The 20,047-nt window shown below is 36.4% G+C and overlaps 1 protein-coding gene across 2 annotated transcripts in view; it reads right to left on the reverse strand.

The window, feature by feature from the left end:
* The window catches only part of ARHGAP15 (Rho GTPase activating protein 15), a 691,399-nt gene that overhangs the window by 326,253 nt on the left and 345,099 nt on the right, over positions 1 to 20,047 (reverse strand). For both annotated transcript variants that reach the window (XM_080670353.1, XM_080670352.1), the window contains 2 exons: positions 16,765 to 16,863; positions 15,110 to 15,239 (listed from right to left, as the gene is read on the reverse strand). In XM_080670353.1, coding sequence (XP_080526479.1) covers positions 15,110 to 15,239; positions 16,765 to 16,863 — 229 coding nt within the window. The remainder of the gene's footprint in view (positions 1 to 15,109; positions 15,240 to 16,764; positions 16,864 to 20,047) is intronic.

Genomic DNA, 20,047 nt, shown 5'->3' on the forward strand with positions numbered 1-20,047 from the left:
AAAGTTTATGGTCATTTTCAGTTTAAGAAGAGAACAGGGCACCTCTTAACATGGAAAACAGATAGTGTTTTTTTGTTTTTGTATTTGAGACATAGGCATTTTCCCCCCTGAGTTTACCAGCAAACTGTAACGTTTGAGTTTATACTTGTAAATGTATCATTGAACTTTACCTAAATATGTTAACTTCTGATCTTATGAGGTTTACTTGTTTTTAGAAAAAAGGATGTTCTACTGTTAAACTTTATTTGAGGATCTGAGGTTTGAAATTAAATAATTTAAAAATGTAGTGTTCTTAGTTTTAGCATTGGATTTGCCTTTCCTGTGGCTGTTTTTCTATGTATTTTTGAAGAGCCACTTTGTAGATAGCTTAATTTTTCTTCAAATACAAATTAGAATCAATTTTCTGGGGAAAAACAATCAGTATACTCCTATTCTCCACAACAAAGAAACTACATTTGTAGACATATTCTGGAAATTTAAATCCCTCAATGCTCTTTTGAGCAAGTCCAAGGAGATTTGGAGACTGACATTTTGTACTTTGCTATTCCCGAGAGGCATATGTATGATCATCTTGACTGAGGTTTGAGCCAGTCCCTGCTGAATTAATATGCATTTTCGTTAACTAATCTTGAAACAACAGGAATAAAGTTTATCCAGGTCTTTTATACCTCAGAGAACAAAACAAATACTACAAATCTTCAGAGAGAAGGGATATACAAAAGGGCTTGAGGTGAATATTTCAAAGCAAATACTCTTTAAATGATGTGCAAATTATTTCAGCTCTTGAGCATGATTTATGAAAGGGATTAGCCCACTGCAATAAGAACCAAGTTTAAACTGTTGGGTTTCAAAGTCAGAGATGAGAAGTGGTTAGAAGAAAAGGAAGGAGGAAGGCTATAATAATTTAGAGGAGGGATTTGTTTTAGTTTTTTTCCTTAACAGACTCACCTTAAATTGCCACCAGTTGTTCTTAACTGCAATATAAAATATGAATTTCTCCTCTAATTTTTTTATAAAGTTAAGAGTGTAATAACTAAGAAACAATACTGGAATTTATATTTCAGCAATAAGGTGTCTACTTGCCATGTGAAGAATATAATTAGTTGTAATTAATATTTAAACAAACTATTCATATTGGAAATAAAAATTTCTGAGTCTTGTGTCAGAAAACATTGTTTTTTTCAATTCACAAGTCACATCTATAATAACACAACATAATACATTCAAATATTCCAATATGCTCTTTAAGTAACAGTTAAAAACGTCTTCTAAGACTTATGAAAGTAATTGCTTTTGTGTAATTGTAAAAATTATCAAGTGAGCTCACTTCTTATGATTCCATAAATGACCTGCTTTCTGAAAGGTAAGGAAATTTTAATGATCCCACTCACATGTGATTAATATTTAATGTTTCATGACTAAAATTCTGGATTTTGTTCAATAAAAGTGAAGTAAGCAAAAATTCTATGGGTTCTCAGCCAAACCTTTCTGTGGAATCAGTTATGTGTAATTTAAAAATAAGGTTGGAACCTCAATGACAAACTCAGATATTGACTAAGACAAAAAAATGATTAAATATTCTTATGTAAGCTGTCCTGGAATAATAAAGCTAAATAAGTGAAGTGAATCCAGGCTCTACTAATTTTTTTTTCTTTATTCATTAAGGTATTACATATGTGTCCTTATCCTCCCATTGTCCCCCTCCTCCAGCTCATGCCCTCAACCCCCTGGTGTCTGTGTCCATTGGTAATGCTTATATGCATGCATATAAATCCTTTGGTTGGTCTCTCCCCCTTACCCCCACTCTCGCCTACCTTCCCTCTGAGGTTTGAGCATCTGATCGATACTTCTCTGTCTCTGGATCTGTTTTTGTTACTCAGTTTATGTTGTTCATTATATTCCACAAATGAGTGAGATCATGTGATATTTATCTTTCTCTGACTGGCTTATTTCACGTAGCATAATGCTCTCCATCCATGCTATTGCGAATGGTAAGAATTCCTTCTTTTTTTACTGCAGTGTAGTGTTCCATTGTGTAGATGTACCACAGTTTTTTAATCCATTCATCTGCTGATGGGCACGTAGGCTGTTTCTAAATCTTAGCTATTGTAAATTGTGCTACTATGAACATAGGGCTACTAAATTTAAAGGAAACTCTTTCAATCTGTCTCATTACTATCCAACAAATTTTTATGACTGGACATTTTCAGGCAAATTTGTGAGAAAGATTCTTGCTTAGAAAATAATTATCATTTGCCCATTTCAATTTCCATTTTCTAGAATATAGGTAACACTGAGAAAATGGTGCTTTATTTCAGAAATTTTCAGAAATACCCATTGTCAGCTCTTCCCAGTGAGTGAAATCTCTTACTACTAGAAAGATTAATCACAATGTAGTTTGAATCTATGGTTTATTTTCTTATAACTAAATTGTGAGCCTAGTTTTGTTTTCTTCACAATTTTTCAAAGAACTTGACTAAAGTGCAGACTGATGGGCCTTGGTTGCTTTGGCAGACACAACAGGTAAGCTTACTATATAAGTAATACAACTGGGCTGTGGCTTATTCAGAATTATATTACCTGAAATGCCAATGGGAAATGAGTTCAAGTACCCAAGAACAATAAAAAAAGACTATTATTTTTGCATTTGTAGAAGTAACATGAAGAAGGCTATATAAGAAATTGTATGTTCCCAGAAGAGTCAAATGGAATATAAAGAGTAAATAGCATTTCTGATGGACTTTACACACTAGAACATCCAGGAAATTCATGGATTTCTTCTGAGAAATTGTTTGGAGCTTTGGTTTCTTGGTTTTGGTGAAGGCAGTTTATTCTTGGTTTAATTTTCACTATTATTATTATTGTTTTGCTAGAGCTGTTTTTCTGACATGGATAGTTCAGAGGTCATGATTTAGTAGGTGTGGTACAGGTAAAAGTTCCAAAGAACTATAAATTTTGATTCTGTCTCACTCTGTGATCATGGGTTGGAGATTAAAACTTTTCACCATCAAGTCCTGGCCAGTGTTGCTCAGTTGGTTGAGCATTGTCCTATGCACCAAAAGGTCAAGGTGGTGGGTTTGGTCCCCACTCAGGGTGAGTATGGGAGGCAACCAATTGATGTTTCTCTTTCACATTAATGTTTCTCTCTTTCCTTCTCACTTCCTCTCTCTAAAATCAATAAAAAGCATACCTAAAAATATTCACAATCAAAACATTGTCATGGCATGGCCAATAGAATATTAACCATATACAGGGTTATTTTATACAAAGGCATACTACATTTCTACCTAAGTAGGTCTTGTCAAAGTCTCAAAGACCACCCTGGTTCTGGACTTCCCAAAACCTACTTAGAGAAATTATTTTTGTAATATGGTGGTATGCGTCTCAAACTTTAATGTGCATATTAATCATCTGTTAAATTGAAGATTCTGGTCCAGAGGGTGTGGCTCAATGGTTGAGCATTGACACATAAACCAAAAGGTCACTGGTTCGATTCCTGGTCAGGGCCTATGCCCGGGGTTGCAGGATAATCCCCAGTAATGGACATGCAGGAGATAGCTGATAGATGTTTCTCTCTGTCTCTATCCCTCATTCTTCCTCTCTCTCTAAAAATCAACAAAAAATATTTTTAAAAATGAAGATTCTGTTCAGTAGGTTTCGGGTGGGGCATGAGATTCTGTATTTCCTAATAAGCCCCCAGGTAAATACTGTTGCTGTTAGTCCAACTTTGAGTAGCAAAAATCTAGTAGGATTCTGAAATAATGAGATAGAGTATGCAAATTCTGCCAAAAGCCTAGGCATCCTGATATTTTTCCCCAAACCACGGAAGCAATGGGTATTTCGGAACTGTCACAAATTCTCCCAATACATGTTAAGAAGACCTATCAATATCCTATCAGAAATCCCCTTCTCCATTTCCACTGCCTACTTTCAGCCTGCATTATGTTACTTGGTCCACTGTGACAGTTTCCTAATTTATCCCCCTACCTCCAATCCTTCATTCTTTTCTGCAGTCTCTTTGACATTCTCCACATTTACACCAAACTACTCTGGATATCAGATCTGTTAGCGTCTCCTGCTTGCATAAAAGTATCTATCATTAGGCTCCCATTACTTAGAGTATAGAGTCAAAATTTCTTAGCATTCCATGAAAGACTTTTAGTTAATGTTCACTGTTCATTTCCAAGGTGAACTTTAGTTGTTTCTCTAATGTTCGTGCAGTCTGGGTTCACCAGTCGATTGCTGTTCTCCTAACATTTTATGCTAATACGTATCCATTTTTTTCTGCCATTCCTTTCATTTCAATCTGAAAATCTCCCTGTTTCACATCAGCATTAAACTCCAGGTATCTTTTATCTCCCTGTGTTGGCTGCCTTCCCTGGCTCTCTCTCCGCAAGTCCCACCTGTACAGTATTTAAGGGATCACTTTTCAACATTATTACTTGCACTCACATCCTATCTCAGGGACTGCCCCAGGAGGAACCCAACCTAAAACATCCATCAAGAGGTCTCACATTTCAACCTTTTCCTTCATTCCTCACACATAAATTTTACAATTGGTTTCCTCTCTTCATCTCTTTCATTTAGTCACTTATTTACTCACTCACTCAGACATTTACTATTGAAAACTACTATGTTTCAGATTCTGTTCTAGGTAATGGGGGTGAGGAGGAGTAATTATCCAAAGGTCATAGTTTATGCTGTTCAGGCGTTTATAGTCTCATGGAATAGAGAGATCCTGGATTCAGCAATGATTGACGCCTTGGTCAGCCAGGATCACTTCTCCCAGATATTAAAATCCCTTCATTCAGACATAGTGGACATGGTGGGCATCCAGGCATGCCAGCCTGTCAACAGAGTGTGCTTTGGTGAGACCAGATTTTCAGTATCTTTCAGTTCACTCCTTATAACTGTCCCTACATTTATGTGGTGTTGATATTTTTAATTTAGTTTAAAAAGCCATATCTTGTCAACAGATGTTAAACTATTTTATTCGATTCTAATATATAAGAATATATATGTATACCTAAATATATACATATACACGTATATAAAATTACTTACTTTTAAGTGAATTACATAACTATGTAGAAATTCTACCATTGTATTATTTTACTATTTTATACAAAAATGGAAAAAGCATCAGACACAGTGAAGTTTCATCTCTAGAGATTGTAATAAAATGGCTCACACTCAGGAATGGCAAGACTGAGCACTTATTCCCCCCAACACTCAAATACCTTAAAGAAACTAAAGGTAAAAGTATATATGATCCCCTAAGTCAATAGAATAATAAATACATTCTTTAATATTTTTGGTAAATTATACATTTGTTTAATCTGATTTTGCCAATTGTTTAAATAATTGGCAAAGTGCATTCTTGCTATATTTCTAAAGAGAGAAACTGACCGATTTATACCAGTAGTAGACAAACAAAAGCCAAGGCTTTTTTGCTCACACTACACTTATTTGGAAATAATTTATATTACATAATATTTATATTGCAATATAAATATACAAAGTTCTTAAATATATGTTAGATCCAGGATATATGTTATTCTTAGAACTAATATCTGTATTATCTTCTTAGAGATAAATATATATTTATCTTATTTTTGTATTTACATAATAGTACTCATTATATTTATCTTCAAGTCAGTTTCTGGAAACTTAAGAAACTGGTTCAAATCTTATAGCCAGTATTTCCTGGAGGTAAGAATTATACTCAAATTTTTTGACTCTTAGGCCCATATTTCTGACATAGTACAACACAACCTTTTGAAGAAAGTGTATACATTTTTAAAATATTGTGTTAAACTAGATTTTTTAATAAATAAGTTGACCTTAAAAAATTATCCTCAGAGCCTTCTAAAATTGATCAAAACTATTGTTTTCCTTTTTTGCATATTACAAAGGTTCTCCTTTTTTCTTACCTCTAATAAAGCCTTGAAAATTCTAAGAGACCATAGAAGGGCCTCAAGAGTAAGTATGAATAAGAGTAATTCTCTCAAACAAAATAGGTTAGAATTCATGACAGAAATATTTCCTTGGTTTAAAAGATATTGAATCATGACTAAAATGCTAAACTTTGTATTGAGAATGTTAGAAAGAAAAATATCAAAGATAAGCACTCACATTAAGCCCTACTAATCTGATACTCATTTATTGTAAAACATACTTTTTGAATTATTCATTTGTTGTCACAATTCTTTTCTTTGCTAGTAGGAAATCTAGCTATGGAATGGTTTCCCATCACATCAGAGAAAAAGTTATAACCCTCCCACAAAAAAAAAAAAAAAAAAAAAGATATTGAGAAGGCATTAACTTTAAGGAAAGGACTACTAGGACTTTCCATTTCTCCTTCCCCAAGATCTTAGTCGTTTAAATAAACCACCTATTTGTACATGATTCTTGTAGGCACAGTATATGAAACCTGCATAAAGTATACCATTGCTTTAATATTTACAGTTATAAGAAATCGAGAGAGAGGTATAAATAGTGACCTTAAAATAGCAAACTAGTTCAAGTAGTCAGGAGAAGTAAATCATCTATTATTGTTTTTCAAATAAGTTTCAGAAATTCCATCTTCATTTTTAGCACCAAATGAAAAGTACATTATAATGGTTACTGGAATAGCCTCATTCATTCATTTACTGCTTTAACACTGCACATTTCTGACCCTTGAACAACACAGGGGTTAAGGATGTTGACCCCCATAGTAAAAATCCATGTATAACTTTGACTCCCCAAAACTTAACTACAAATAGCCTACTGTTGACCAGAGCCTTCTGATAACATAAACAGCCAATCAACACATATTTTGTGTATTATATGGATTATATACTTCATTCTTCAATGTAAGTAAGCTAAAGAAAAAATATTATTGAGAAAATAGTGAGAAATGCATTTGCAGTATTTATTGAAAAACATTTGCATATAAGTGAAATGCATTTGCAGTTCAAAGCCTTGTTATTCAAGAGCCAACTGTACTCTCAAACATCATCAAGCCACTCTCCTAGGTGCAGATATACTAGTACAGGCAAAACAGACAGTCCTTTTCAGACTCAGGCAATTCAGAATAGACAAAGAGCCAGCTATAATTATCTTGTTATAACACACTTTAGAAATTGCTATGTTAAGATATAGATTGAATATTACAGGAAAATTGGGAGGATCACCTAACTTACCAGAGAGGTATGGCTGTTTCCTGGGGGAGGTGTGGCCTAGGTTGAGTCTTACAGGATGTTAATTTAGCAAAGAGAAGACAGCATGATAAACACTATTTCCCTGGAACATAAATCATGGATCAGGGTGTGATGGGGAAAAACTGGAGAAGGGAACACAGGTCATAAAGAGCTTTGTACTGAGGAACTTGAACTTGAGCCATTCCAATGCAGTAATTTGATTAGAATTTGTTCTTCACCTTTGACTTCAGTTTTGGAGGACCCCATCTCTGGTAGTACAACCCAGTCCTGCATTTATTATGAGGGGATTGCATCTGTTATTTTGCCTCTATTTTTTAGACCAATTAAATTTGTATATAAAAAAGAATGTAGTTATTTATTATAGGGAAATTGAGTAGCAGAAGTACTTGTCTTCAGGTTCTATTTAAAAAATCAAAGAAAGATTAATTGACAGATTGATTCAATACCTCTCCTACTTTGGGATGGAAGAAATACCTGATTTTCTTTACATGGATGTGAGCTTTACTATGAAGAGAAACAAACGTTTTTTCAAAAACCATCTCATAGATTATATGTTCACAATAAATATTTTTTCTAAGCATACTATTAGACCTATTTGGGATACGCAAATAAATGCATTAAGAACAAATTACTTTCTCTTAGGATTTTGAAGAACAATAGCATTTTTCCTATACTGCAGAAACAAAAGGAATACACCAAACAAATCCTGTATACATAAAGATGTGATCATTGCATTCAAAGGAATGTTTTCTCTGCATAGGGATTCACTGTCAGAATGCCTCAAACCTCATGTTTAACTAAAATACTTTAAACTTGATATGACAAGAGTGAACAGATATTATATGCCTAACTTTACAAGGAAATGTTAATATATGCCTATTCTAGAGTCATAGAATAAACAGAGGAAAACTTTCAGAGGAGATCAAAGAGCATTTTTTTCTATTGTTTACAGTCACAGTAGTGTATTAATGCTAACGAAATATTGCTCAAGAGTTAAAGCAAAGAGCCCTCTGGATTTGGCCTGTTATTGAAATAAAAATGCCATTTGACCTAATGAAATGAGAAATTGATTAAATGCAGTTCATCTAAGGGTAAATATGGTCACCAATTTACCGCCAGGGTCAGGAGGAGATGGGGTGATCTAGTGTTTGAGTGCTGATGGGGTTAGATAGACTCTCAGAGTGGCTGAGGCTACAAGATACATGACAACGGACACTCACAGGTCAGAAGGCAAGATCATCCCCTTGGATGGGAAAGAAGAGATTAATCAGAACATTCTTTGCTCAGCTAATAACAAACTCTTATCCAATGATTCATGGAAAACTGAATGTTTTAAAGAAGCTCCAATCTCTGGGTCCCAGGAAAACTGGGATTGCTGCTAACTGGGGAACACGTTTCAGAGCAATCGCTGTGGTCACACACATCAGTGAAGCCCAGGACCTTCATGAATAACATTGTTTTGACAAAGTAATTCGGATGCCTGATTATCAAGTGTGTGTCTAATCTTTACTTACTTTTTTCTCATGATGTTTAAATCCTTCAGCTTTAGCAACATGGATTTTTATTTAGAACTTGACATTTTTCCTCACAAACTGGAATATTTTTAAATAAAAACTTCCCTTAACTTGGGCAACACAATACAGAAGAGAACGGATCCTCACTGTTCCTTAGATATTTGTCTGTCTTATAACTATAGTAAAACAAATTTATTTATTTCTACACTTCAGTGCAATCATTTATTTTCTCAGGGGGATATTTTATGAAACTGGTGTCAGAGTGGAGATATTGATTTTAAAAAAAATCTGATGATTGACCATCCTACCTAAATCAGAAACTTTTGTCCCTTTGACAAGACAATAACCATAATTTCTACAAAAATTATGAGCTTTTTGTCTTTTTCAGGTAAGAGTTATTCTATTTCTTCAGCACTAGATGTAATTTATTTCTGCAAGTTTAATATTGTCTTTATTTTCTTGACAGATGGCTTATTCATCTTATTATTTTCATGCACTGGCAAGATTAGTCTGTTTTAAATAAAATACTTAAGAAGAAGAAACTTTAAAATCTGTATTTATATGAGTCTCCAGAACAGGCTTCAGAATATGTGTTTAAAACAACTGATAATTACATATTTATCCAAGACACTCATATGACTTTTCCACTTGGATAATAATGAACATTGTATAAATTTTCTTAATTACATAGTTACCATAAAGGTCACAAGAATAAATATATTGGCTTTTGGGGGAAAAGCAGGAAAACAATGAGTCTTCAATGTTTTGTATTTAAAGAGGTAAATGTGACTCATATTCAGAAAATTTGATCTTTTTTTAAAAGTTTTGAAACCACAATTAGAAAATATGTATATTCTCTTATTGAGTTATGAACATGAGTAATGCTGTGTGTGTGTATGTGTGCGTGTATGTGTGTGTGGACTCCAGTTTTTAATTTGTGAAACTTTTCCAAACATACTGAAAACAATAACATCATGACCATTTATATAGACGCCACCTAGATTCATCAAATGTTAACATTTAGGACAATGCCAGACTTAATCTGTCATTACACACATTTCTTACAAGAAACATCTGCCCTTGCTGAGGATTCACTTCCCACCCATGCTATCTAAACCTCCTCCCAAGTCCTTTTTTCCTTATCCACTTTTTCTTCTGGCTTGGAGACTCAGCATCTCCTCACTGCCACCTCTGGAGATTTTTAGGGTTCTGGATCCTCGTAGCCAAAGCCAATCTGAGAATCTTAATTGCTTTGGTGGAGCTGATGCAGGAGTAGAGGAGGAAGAAAAGAAAATCAGATGGAAAGCAATGCTATGGGAGGGCTTAGCTCCTAGGGTCAGCAGTGCAACAAACCCAGAATGAGCTGTTCCCCAGAAACAACATTCTAAATGATTGCATAAGGTTCAAGTGTGCTTTTGTGGCTTGTACATGGTTTTTTTTTCCTGAAAAATATGTGGAGGTTTGAGCAACCAGTTTACAACTGGATTTTGAGAACATAGTCTACTTGGAGTTATGGATGACCAGTATTATGATTATCTAGACTAGTACAAAAATTAACTGCTTTCTCAAGCAAACTTATTTTCACTTGTCATGACCATAATTTCTTTGCAGGCACATTTTCAAACAAAGATATCATTAAAGGTTCACAAGCATTTTTATTTTCTACATTGTATAAATATCTCAAACAATTTTTTCCATTTCTATCTTTACCATGTAGTCTGGTACATATACCCTGATTACTCACATTACTAAGGGGGTTATCAAAATGGAAATCCATATCTAAATACTTTTAGGATTTCACTCAGAAGACATTTATTTTTTTATGATAATCTGATAAAAAGGCAGATTAGAGAAAACTCATTTTCTTTTAGTTCTCTTGACTTTTGATGTTATTCTTCTAACTCACATTCATTTGTGATGCTTATTTATAATGCTAAAAATGTTGATTTTATATAATAGTAATCTTTACAGTTTAGAAATTAACATGAGATATATTACCCCTAAAGCGTAAAGTAATACAAACACATTTTTAAAAAATAAATAAAAGCACATATGAGTGAAATAAAAAAAATTCTGTTGTGCATCTTCAGGTATATCTATTAATGAAAATGAACAAACTACAGCTATGTGTGAAGAAACAGTGAAATGGTTAGATGCTGAATCTTTTCCATCAACTGGAACTTCTTAAATGACATGCCCTTCTGGGTATAAAAGAATCAAGAGTATCTCTTGGCTCCCTTCTATTTCCTGGTGTGCTGCTCCCAAGAATGCCCTGGCTGCCATTTTCACCTGGGGAGTCGCCAGGGGAAAGACCAGCTGCTCATATTTAGATTTTTGCAGCTATGGCTCCCATTTCCAGTCCTGGCTCCTTTCCCCTATTTTCTCTACACTGAGGGAGAGGATGTCAAGTATATATGCCCTGCTCCAATCTTCCATCAGGCACCACCCTTGGCTCATGCCCTATTTTGGTGCCATCTGCTTGGGGACACAGAGGATAATAATAAGAGCTTTTACTTATTGAGTGCCTGCTGTGAGCTAAGTATTTACATATCTAATTTCAAATTCTCACATGATCCTGCAAGGACAGTATTAAACCCATTTTTATAGATCTAGGCAGTAAAGCCCAGAAAAGTTATGAAAACTCTCCAAGGTTATCTGATGCAGGCTTTATATTTGAGACTTCCTCTTTGCCATCAGTGGAAGACTTGGAAAAATATGTTAGCATTTTCTTTGATCGACTCTACACTTTCCATAACAGCCATCCCTGGAGAGCTGCTCTCCCACTCTCATCGCAGGCTGGTGTCTTGAATTTCCCACAGTGATTTGGCCCTTACATTGAATTTTCCAGCTTCTTGTCTGTTAAGACTCAACTGATATCTTAAAATATGTGATTAGTACTTAATAGTGTTGGCAGGTTAGAATCATATTTTAAAAAGGAAAGTATATTTAAGCACTTAACTTTCTGAATTCACTCATTGAGAGTGCCTATTCCCCCCCCCCCATGTTCTACAGGGAAACTGGACAATTAAATGACCACCTGTTAGCTGCTAATGATGCTCAGATGCCTTTAAGAAAGTAATTCTGGCTTTATCTGTCTACAATCTTGGCAACAAAACTCGTGGGAACATCAAGGGCACAGGAAGCCAAAGGCAGCAAACTGACAATAAAGTTTGTGCTTAGACTACTAATAGGGAAGGAGATAGTGTGAATCTCTAATTCTACATAATTATTTAATCTCAAAAGGGTGACATAAAACAGAATGCATGTTTTAAAAACCTAAGTTTGGGTGTTCAAATCTAGGACGGAGATCAGAGGAGTTTCACACAGCATATTTCCTACTTGAAAAAAATATACAAAAAAAACACTAATATAAAACATGCTAATCACTATTTCAAATGCATAGTCTGATTTGATACTGTGTGGGTGCATCAATCATTATGCCTTTCAAATGAAAATGAATACATAAATACTGAATAAACTTAATTCAAAGTAATAGGTGGCTATTAACCTTATCCTACATTGCAAGAAATATGCTAGCCCCAACGAAGGCTTACAACTATAAATATTCACCAAAAAAAGAAAAGGAGCATTTTCTAAAATTAGGGCTAGCATTAAAGAGTAAATGACCCTTTTGTTTTAATAGTAAAATCAAAAGTCCAAAGAAAACATCTGGTTTTAATTATTTTGCTAATATGTTTTTTGGTCCCTGTTAAAGTTTACCGATCTCTATGGATCCCATTTTAATATACTATTCCCATTAAGTCAAAGGTTGATAAACTAAGTTTATCTTTTATTTAGTCTCTTCAATATAGTGTAATGGTTAAAATCATAGCCTCTAATATCAGATTGCTTAACTTTGAAAATTATCTACGTTACTTGTTTTTTGTATACGTTGTCTTAATTCTCTGTGCCTCAGTTTCCTCATCTATAAAATAGGATTAATAATAGTACCTACCTCTTTGGGTTAGAGAGTTGATTAAGTCAGTATAAGACAATACTTAGAACAATGCTTGATGAACACTAAGTGCTCAATATGTCCTAGCTATCATGATTTTTGAACTGCAAAGGAAATGATGAATTGAAGGTCATTATACAATTAGGTACATTTTGAATTGAACAGAGTAAATCATATGTGTCTCTTGCCAAATAAACACATAAATGTCTCTCAATTAAAAATAAATTCTAAAGAGGAGTAGGTGGTATTCTGTCTGTAGGAAATCCCCCCCCCCCAGTATCATCTTAAAACATTTCACATGACAATTAATGAACAAAGAATCCATTTGTCTCAATGTTTCTCAAACACAATTTTACAAATCTTTATTTTTTCCAGAGCTCCAAGCTTTAGAAACGTGTCAAGGTTTCCGCTAAAGCAACAATTATATCTGAGATTCCAGATCTACTAATAATTTCCTCATATATCCCTTATATACACTTCAAAATGATTATATAGTCCTATCTAATAAAGAGGAAATATGCTAATTGACCGTCACACCCTCACAAAGATGGTGTACCCACAGCCATAAGGAGGGAATATGCTAATTGACTATCACACCCTCAAAGATGGTGGCACTCACAATCACAAGATGGCAGCACCCAGTCCCCTCAGCCCGGCTGGGGCAGCAGGTGTGTGGCACAGCCGGGCCCGCCCCCAGGTGGGTCCGGCTGCTCCTTGCGCCTGCCTCCAGAGTCCCCCAGTCCGCTCAGCCCCCTAGCTGCCCATGGCAGACCCGAGGTTCAGGCAAGCCTTGGATGGTGGTTGCCCAGCCGCCCAGGGCTGCCCGAGGCTCAGGTAACCAGGGCCGGCCGAGGCTTATGCTGCCAGCAGTGTCAGCAGCAGAGGTGTGATGGGGGCGTCGCCTTCCCCTGATTGCCAGGTCACCTCCTGCCCCTGAGGGCTCCTGGACTGTGAAAGGGGGCAGGCCGGGCTGAGGGACCCCCCTCCAGTGCATGAATTTTCATGCACTGGGCCTCTAGTTAACATTATATACTCACAATTTAATTTTAACTATAAAATATTACCTTACATCTGATCCCATATGAGGTAAAATGGGACAGTTACCAGAAGTTAAAGGGAAATGTTCAAATAAGGTAACTCCAAACTGTACCATCATATGGAAGAATATTTTTAAATTGAATTGCTAACTCTCCGCAACATATTTGCAAAGCAATATGAAGTTCAGGACACTAACACTGATCATGTTAAACTCCAACTAATGCAGCTAGCTAACTAAACATGTATCTAGCAGTTGGTGAAATTATGGTTCAGTTCTTAAAATAATGACTTAATTTTGAAAGGGTGAATATACTTGAAGTTGTCATGCTATTTCTATATTTTTAGGCTCCTAATTATTTAGCTTTGGAAGATATGTTATTACATATACATAACTTTCCTCTTCCTTCACTATATATATATATATATATATATATATATATATATATATGTATTCTTCCCTAATGCACACAAATATATATATATATATATACACACACACAGATATTGTTAGCATCCCTTCTCTATTACTGAATTATCCTAAATTCAAAAGGTTGGGATGTAACTACACTGCACTTTGGTCAGAAGAAATGGCAGAAAAATGGTGTATCAGAAGAAATGGCAGGGAAACGGTGTATCAGAAGACTGAGGTGGCCCAGTGGATGATCCAGGGAAGGTACTCTAATTTTTGAGACTTTGGGAAATTGGTTTTCTCTGATTCCAAAGATATCTACTTCTTCTTTTAGAAGGCTGAGACTCAAATCAACTCTATGAGATAAGTGTACCTGAAACCTTTCAAAAATCCCTTTTACTGAGGAAGAAGCAGGTTGGGAAAAATTAAGAGATGCACTCGAGATCAGGATATAAGTGGTGAGATTGGTCCTTTTAATTCCAAATTCATTTCTTTTAGAATATTAGAACTACATGTGACCTTAGAGAATATCTACTTCACATCCCATATTTCTAAATCTTTCTGGTGGTTTGAAAGTATAGAAAGTTGCAGAGTTAGTTGGTTTAAGTTAGGCCAACTGTGGTGGTCGCTCATACATCTTTCAATGGATGGAAATCAAATAGCATACCAATGTTTGAAGACGCTTGACATTTCCCACTCTTAAAATCAATCACCAATCTGAACACAATGGCTATTTCTCAGAGATTCAGGTATTGGTGTAAGTGGAGATCGTGATCTTGGAACAATTTTTTTCTGAAAAGGCATTACCAACAATGATGTGAGCAAAATGCCCAGACTGCCCTCCAGTGCACAGATCCCTGGCCAGGAAATGGCCACTCATCTGTCATGAGTAGTATGAGTTTGGCTCAAATCTCATTTTAATGCATTTATATTTCATAGGCATTGCATTTTGACTAAGTTAACATGAGCAAGTTAGAAAAATACTTACTTAAAGATTTTCTGTGCTCTGGTTTCTGTTCTTTTATATCATTATCGTAATGACTTAGCAATTCAGAACTGGAGGATCTCTGGATTTTGAATAATTCCAGGTTTCTTGATGGAGTGCTTGGATCCTTTGGCTAGAAACACCAAACAATTAGCCAAAACAAATTTAAAAGGAAGAAAGAATTAAAAAATAATTTGGGGATCTATTTTGATGTTAAATTTAAAAGGACATTTAAAATAAGATAATTATTTTTGGGATGGAGCCCTCCAGAACCAAGCTTAACATTCAAATCTATAGCAGTTATACATATGGTGCTTACTAAATCCTGTGCATTACCCCAAGCACTCCACATGCGTTAACTCAATTATTCATCACAGCAATCCTATGAGGTAGGTATTCTTATTATTATTCTTACTTTCCAGACAAGGGAACTGAAGCCAAAAGAGATAAGTAATTTATCCAAGGCCACACAGCTAGTAAATGATAGAACCAGGATTCAAACTCATGCAGTGTCTATCCGTAATGACAAATTATGTGCGAGTGTGTGCGTGTGTGCTTGTGCATGAGTGCACGTATGTGTATGTATTTATGTGTGTGTGTGTGTGGGGGGGGGACACAAGCACTCACACTTGCCTGGAAAAGAACATATATTGGAGATGGGGAAAAGTCATTTTGTTAATTTATGTTTTAAAGTTTTAGTCCGAAATCAAAATCATATAATGGGAGACAGACTAACGAGCAAAAACGCCACACAGAAAATGTATTTTCCTCTTGTATACCTTATTAAAAGCTCTCAAAAACATTTCTTCCTCATGATTTTGCAAATATTAGTGTCCTAAAATTAGATGTTTAGTCTAGAGTTAGTATAAAATGAGTAGTTTTAAATAACTTGACTCCTTTATTTATTTTTATTTTTAAAATATATTTCTTTATTGATTTCAGAGAGGAGGGGAGAAGGAGAGGGAGATAGAAACATCAATGATGAGAATCATTGATCAGTTGCCTCCTGCATACCCCTTACTGGGGGGTCGAGCCCGCAACCCAGGCATGTACCGTTGGAGGGAATAGAACCTGGGACCCTTCAGTCCGCAGGCTGACATTCTATCCACTGAGCCACGCCAGCTAGGGCTAATTTGACTCTTTTAAAAACATACTCTGAATGTGTGATTTAGGGTAATTTAATGAAGTTCTAGATATGTAATTTTCATGAAAAGAACAATCTAGCTTAATTGGAAGAACAATGAAAATCAGTACAAAGGATTATTATTTACTGGTATTAGAACAGTGATATGGGCTTAAATACATTGGTATTTATTTTCAAGAATATGCGTTACAGACTGCATTAACTGAAAATGTGAAAATTCAGTAATTATTAAGCACTTGTGTGCTTTTTACAGTCTCTAGTAGATGAATGTCCATGTTATTTTATTAAAAATATATGAATGCCCTGTATTTTTGAAAGAATGAAATTCAGTGACATTTATATCCACAAATCCTTTTTGCTGAAACGTTTTCAGTAGACTGTTTAAACTTAAAATAACTTAATATCACTCAATCCATAGGATCCACTTAAATGTGTGTGTGTTATATACCTACGCGTTAAGATTTAAATGACTATGTTTTAATTAATAAAGGTAACAGCCAAAACAAATACATACCAATCTGTCAATTGCATTTTTGATAGCGTGGAACCAATCCAATATGATGAAGTCAATATCTGACTGTAGAAGGAACTCATTTCCTGATGCTGTTGTGATCTGAAAAAAGAAAAAAATTGACAGATAAGCAAATCAGATAAAATAGATCTCTTACAGTTTAAAAAATATATATCCTTTTATTAAACAAAAAACACACACTTCAATACACTGAAATATTTTCTTGTATTCCAGTAATTGTCTTTCTGGGAACTGAGAGACTAGTATCATTTTGAACTGCTCACTATAAACTGTTTTTTCATGTCATAACAAATACATTATTGTTTTCATAATAGAACGATTAACTCAGAGTAGTTCTAAAGCTGAATTACTCCAACTCAAGGAGAAGCAAGCCAGGAAGTTCAGAATAATGCAGACAGTATCCACTTAAGTCAGAGCCTCAGAAAAATGTACCCGGGTGTGTCAGAATTCATTCTGCACTTTTGACTCTTTCCTGTTTGTCTTTTTAAAATCTAATAGTATCACTATATTTGATTTCCTTTTATAGAGGGCTCTAAAATAGATTATTTACCAAAGAGACTAAATGCAGACTTTTCTAAAAGGTCATTCAAATGAATAACATTTGGATATTTCTACTTTCCTATCATAAAGATCTATCAGAAATTAATAAAGGACCAATTTCCCCATCACAGGAGTGTATTAGAATAGAAGTTTATTTACATACTTGAACCTCTCATGGAGAGTATTTATCAAATGAACATTCCCATTCCAGACTCTCTGGGCTGTTAAATAGTTGGCAATATTTAGCATGTAACTATGTGTTTTTCATTTCAGTGGATCTTTTTCTCCCCAGAATTGTGAGAGAGGATGGGACCCTATAGGAACAGAGCAATGCTCTTGATTTCACACATAAAGGGCTACTTAGAAAAGAATTGAATTAGAGTGGCTGTGGGCACGCTTTCTGCATTAGGCCATCAATCTGAACTGTGCAGATTTTCCCTTTGTTTTATTGACTTTTTGTTTCAACAGGAAGATGAACATTTCCCGGCTGCTGTCACACATCAAGCAAGGCTTCAGAGGTTTAGAGGACTGACATTTCAACATCCTGAATCAAGAGCTAGTCACCTCTCCTCAGCCCGACTCGCTCTAAATAGGAGGTGAACACTGCAATGTGGCACAGGTTCAGGAAATCACAAATCATGCTTCAGGCTGTCTTCATAATTCTATCATTAAAGTGACAATTATTACCCAGAATAGCTCACTCTGAAGGTTTCAGTGATTCTTATGGCAACATTTAATAACAATGGTCCCAGAGTGTTAAAGTAATCTTTGATTACACACATTCATAAATATTCATTTGTCATTTATTTTTAGAAAAAAAAAATATAGAGATGCAACATCACTCAGTACTCCAATGCAACCATTCTTAAGGGAGATGGATTCTAACATTTCACAACTGTAAGGAGAGAGGAACTACCCAAACTATATGCAATTATGAAAAATCAAAGTTTAGACAATAAGAGTAAATTAATTACCCACACTAGACTTTGACAGATCACCAGGGCCAATCACTCATTTTATTTTTTAAAGTAAAATTGCATGTAAGATTTGGGATGGCTCAAAATAGCCTCCAAATGGTCTTCTGGGTTTTTTTCTTGTTGTTGTTTTTTGAATAAATTTTGTTTGTTTATTTGTTTTAGCATATTTTTATTGATTTCAGAGAGAAAGGGAGAGGTAGAGAGAAATAGAAACATCAATGATGAGAATCATTGATCAGCTACCTCCTGCACACCCTACAGTGGGGATCAAGCCTGCAATCTGGGCATGCACCCTGACCAGGAATAGAATCATGACCTCCTGGTTCAAAGGTTAATGTTCAACCACTCAGCCACACTGGCCAGGCTAGTCTTGTTTTATGTATCTAGTAAAACACAGGTAAGCTGATGTTTGCCTAATTATCTAAATACCCTTGCAATGTTCTTTACTTACATAAAATCCCAAATATCCTATCTAATAAAAGAGTAATATGCAAATTGACTGTACCTCCACTACACCCACAAGCCACGCCCACCAGCCACACCCACAAGCCAATCAGGAGGGAATATGCAAATAAACCCAACCAAGATGGCTGCAGCCACAGAGAGCAGGAGGGAGGCTTGGGTTTCCCTGGCAATGGAGGAAGCCAAGCTTTCTGCCTGCCCTTGCTGGTCCAGGCCTCCACTCAATGCTTCAAAGTTTCAATTATAGAAGATAAATAAAGCCCAACAGAAATGGCAGCAGCCACGGAGCTGGAGAGAGCAGTAGGCTAGGGTTGCCCATGGCGATGGAGGAAGCCAAGCTTCTGCAGCCCTGGCCTGCTTTGGCATCCGCTTAAGGCTATAAAGTTTCAATTATAGAAGATACATAAATCCCAACAGATATGGCTGCTGCCACAGAGCAAGCAGAAGGCTTGGCTCCACTCCAGGCTACAAAGTTTCAATTGTAGAAGATAAATAAATCCCAGATCCCAGGGCCTCTGCTTGGGTCGCTGGGGGGCATGGCTGGCTTGCAAACCACCTCAGGCCCCTCACCCAGGCTGCCCTATGCCCCAAGGGAACCCCCACCCTGATCCGGGACACCCTTCAGGGCAAACCAGCTGGCCCCCACCAGTACACCAGGCCTCTATCCTATCTAGTAAAAGAGTAATATGCAGATTGACCATCACTCCCACACACAAGATGGCTGCCCCCATGTGGTCAAAGATCCTGCCCCCAATGGGCACAAGATGGCCACCACAAGATGGCCAGCAGGGGAGGGCAGTTGGGAGGAACCAGGCCTGCAAGGGAGGGCAGTTGTGGGCGATCAGGCCTACAGGGAAGGGCAGTTAGGGGTGACCCGGCCGGCAGAGGAGGGAAGTTGGGGGTGACTGGGTCTGCAGGGAAGGGCAGTTGGGGGGGGACCCAGGCCTGCAGGGGAGGCAGTTAGGGGCAAACAGGTTGGCAGAGGAGCAGTTAGGCATCAATTAGGCTGGCAGGGGAGTGGTTAGGAGGTGATCAGGCTTGTAGGCAGAAGCCGTTAGGGGCAATCAGGAAGGCAAGCAGGCGAGCAGTTGGGAGCCAGCAGTCCTGGATTGTGAGGGGGATGTCCGACTGCCTGTTTAGGCCCGATCCCACTGGGATCGGGCCTAAATGGGCAGTCAGTCATCCCTCGAGGGGTCCCAGATTGGAGAGGGTACAGGCTGTGCTGAGGGACACCCCCCTCCCCCATGCACGAATTTCGTACACAAGGCCTCTAATTTACTTTATAA

This window comes from Plecotus auritus (assembly GCF_963455305.1).
Source record: "Plecotus auritus genome assembly, chromosome: 5".
NCBI classification, from domain to species: Eukaryota; Metazoa; Chordata; class Mammalia; order Chiroptera; family Vespertilionidae; genus Plecotus; species Plecotus auritus.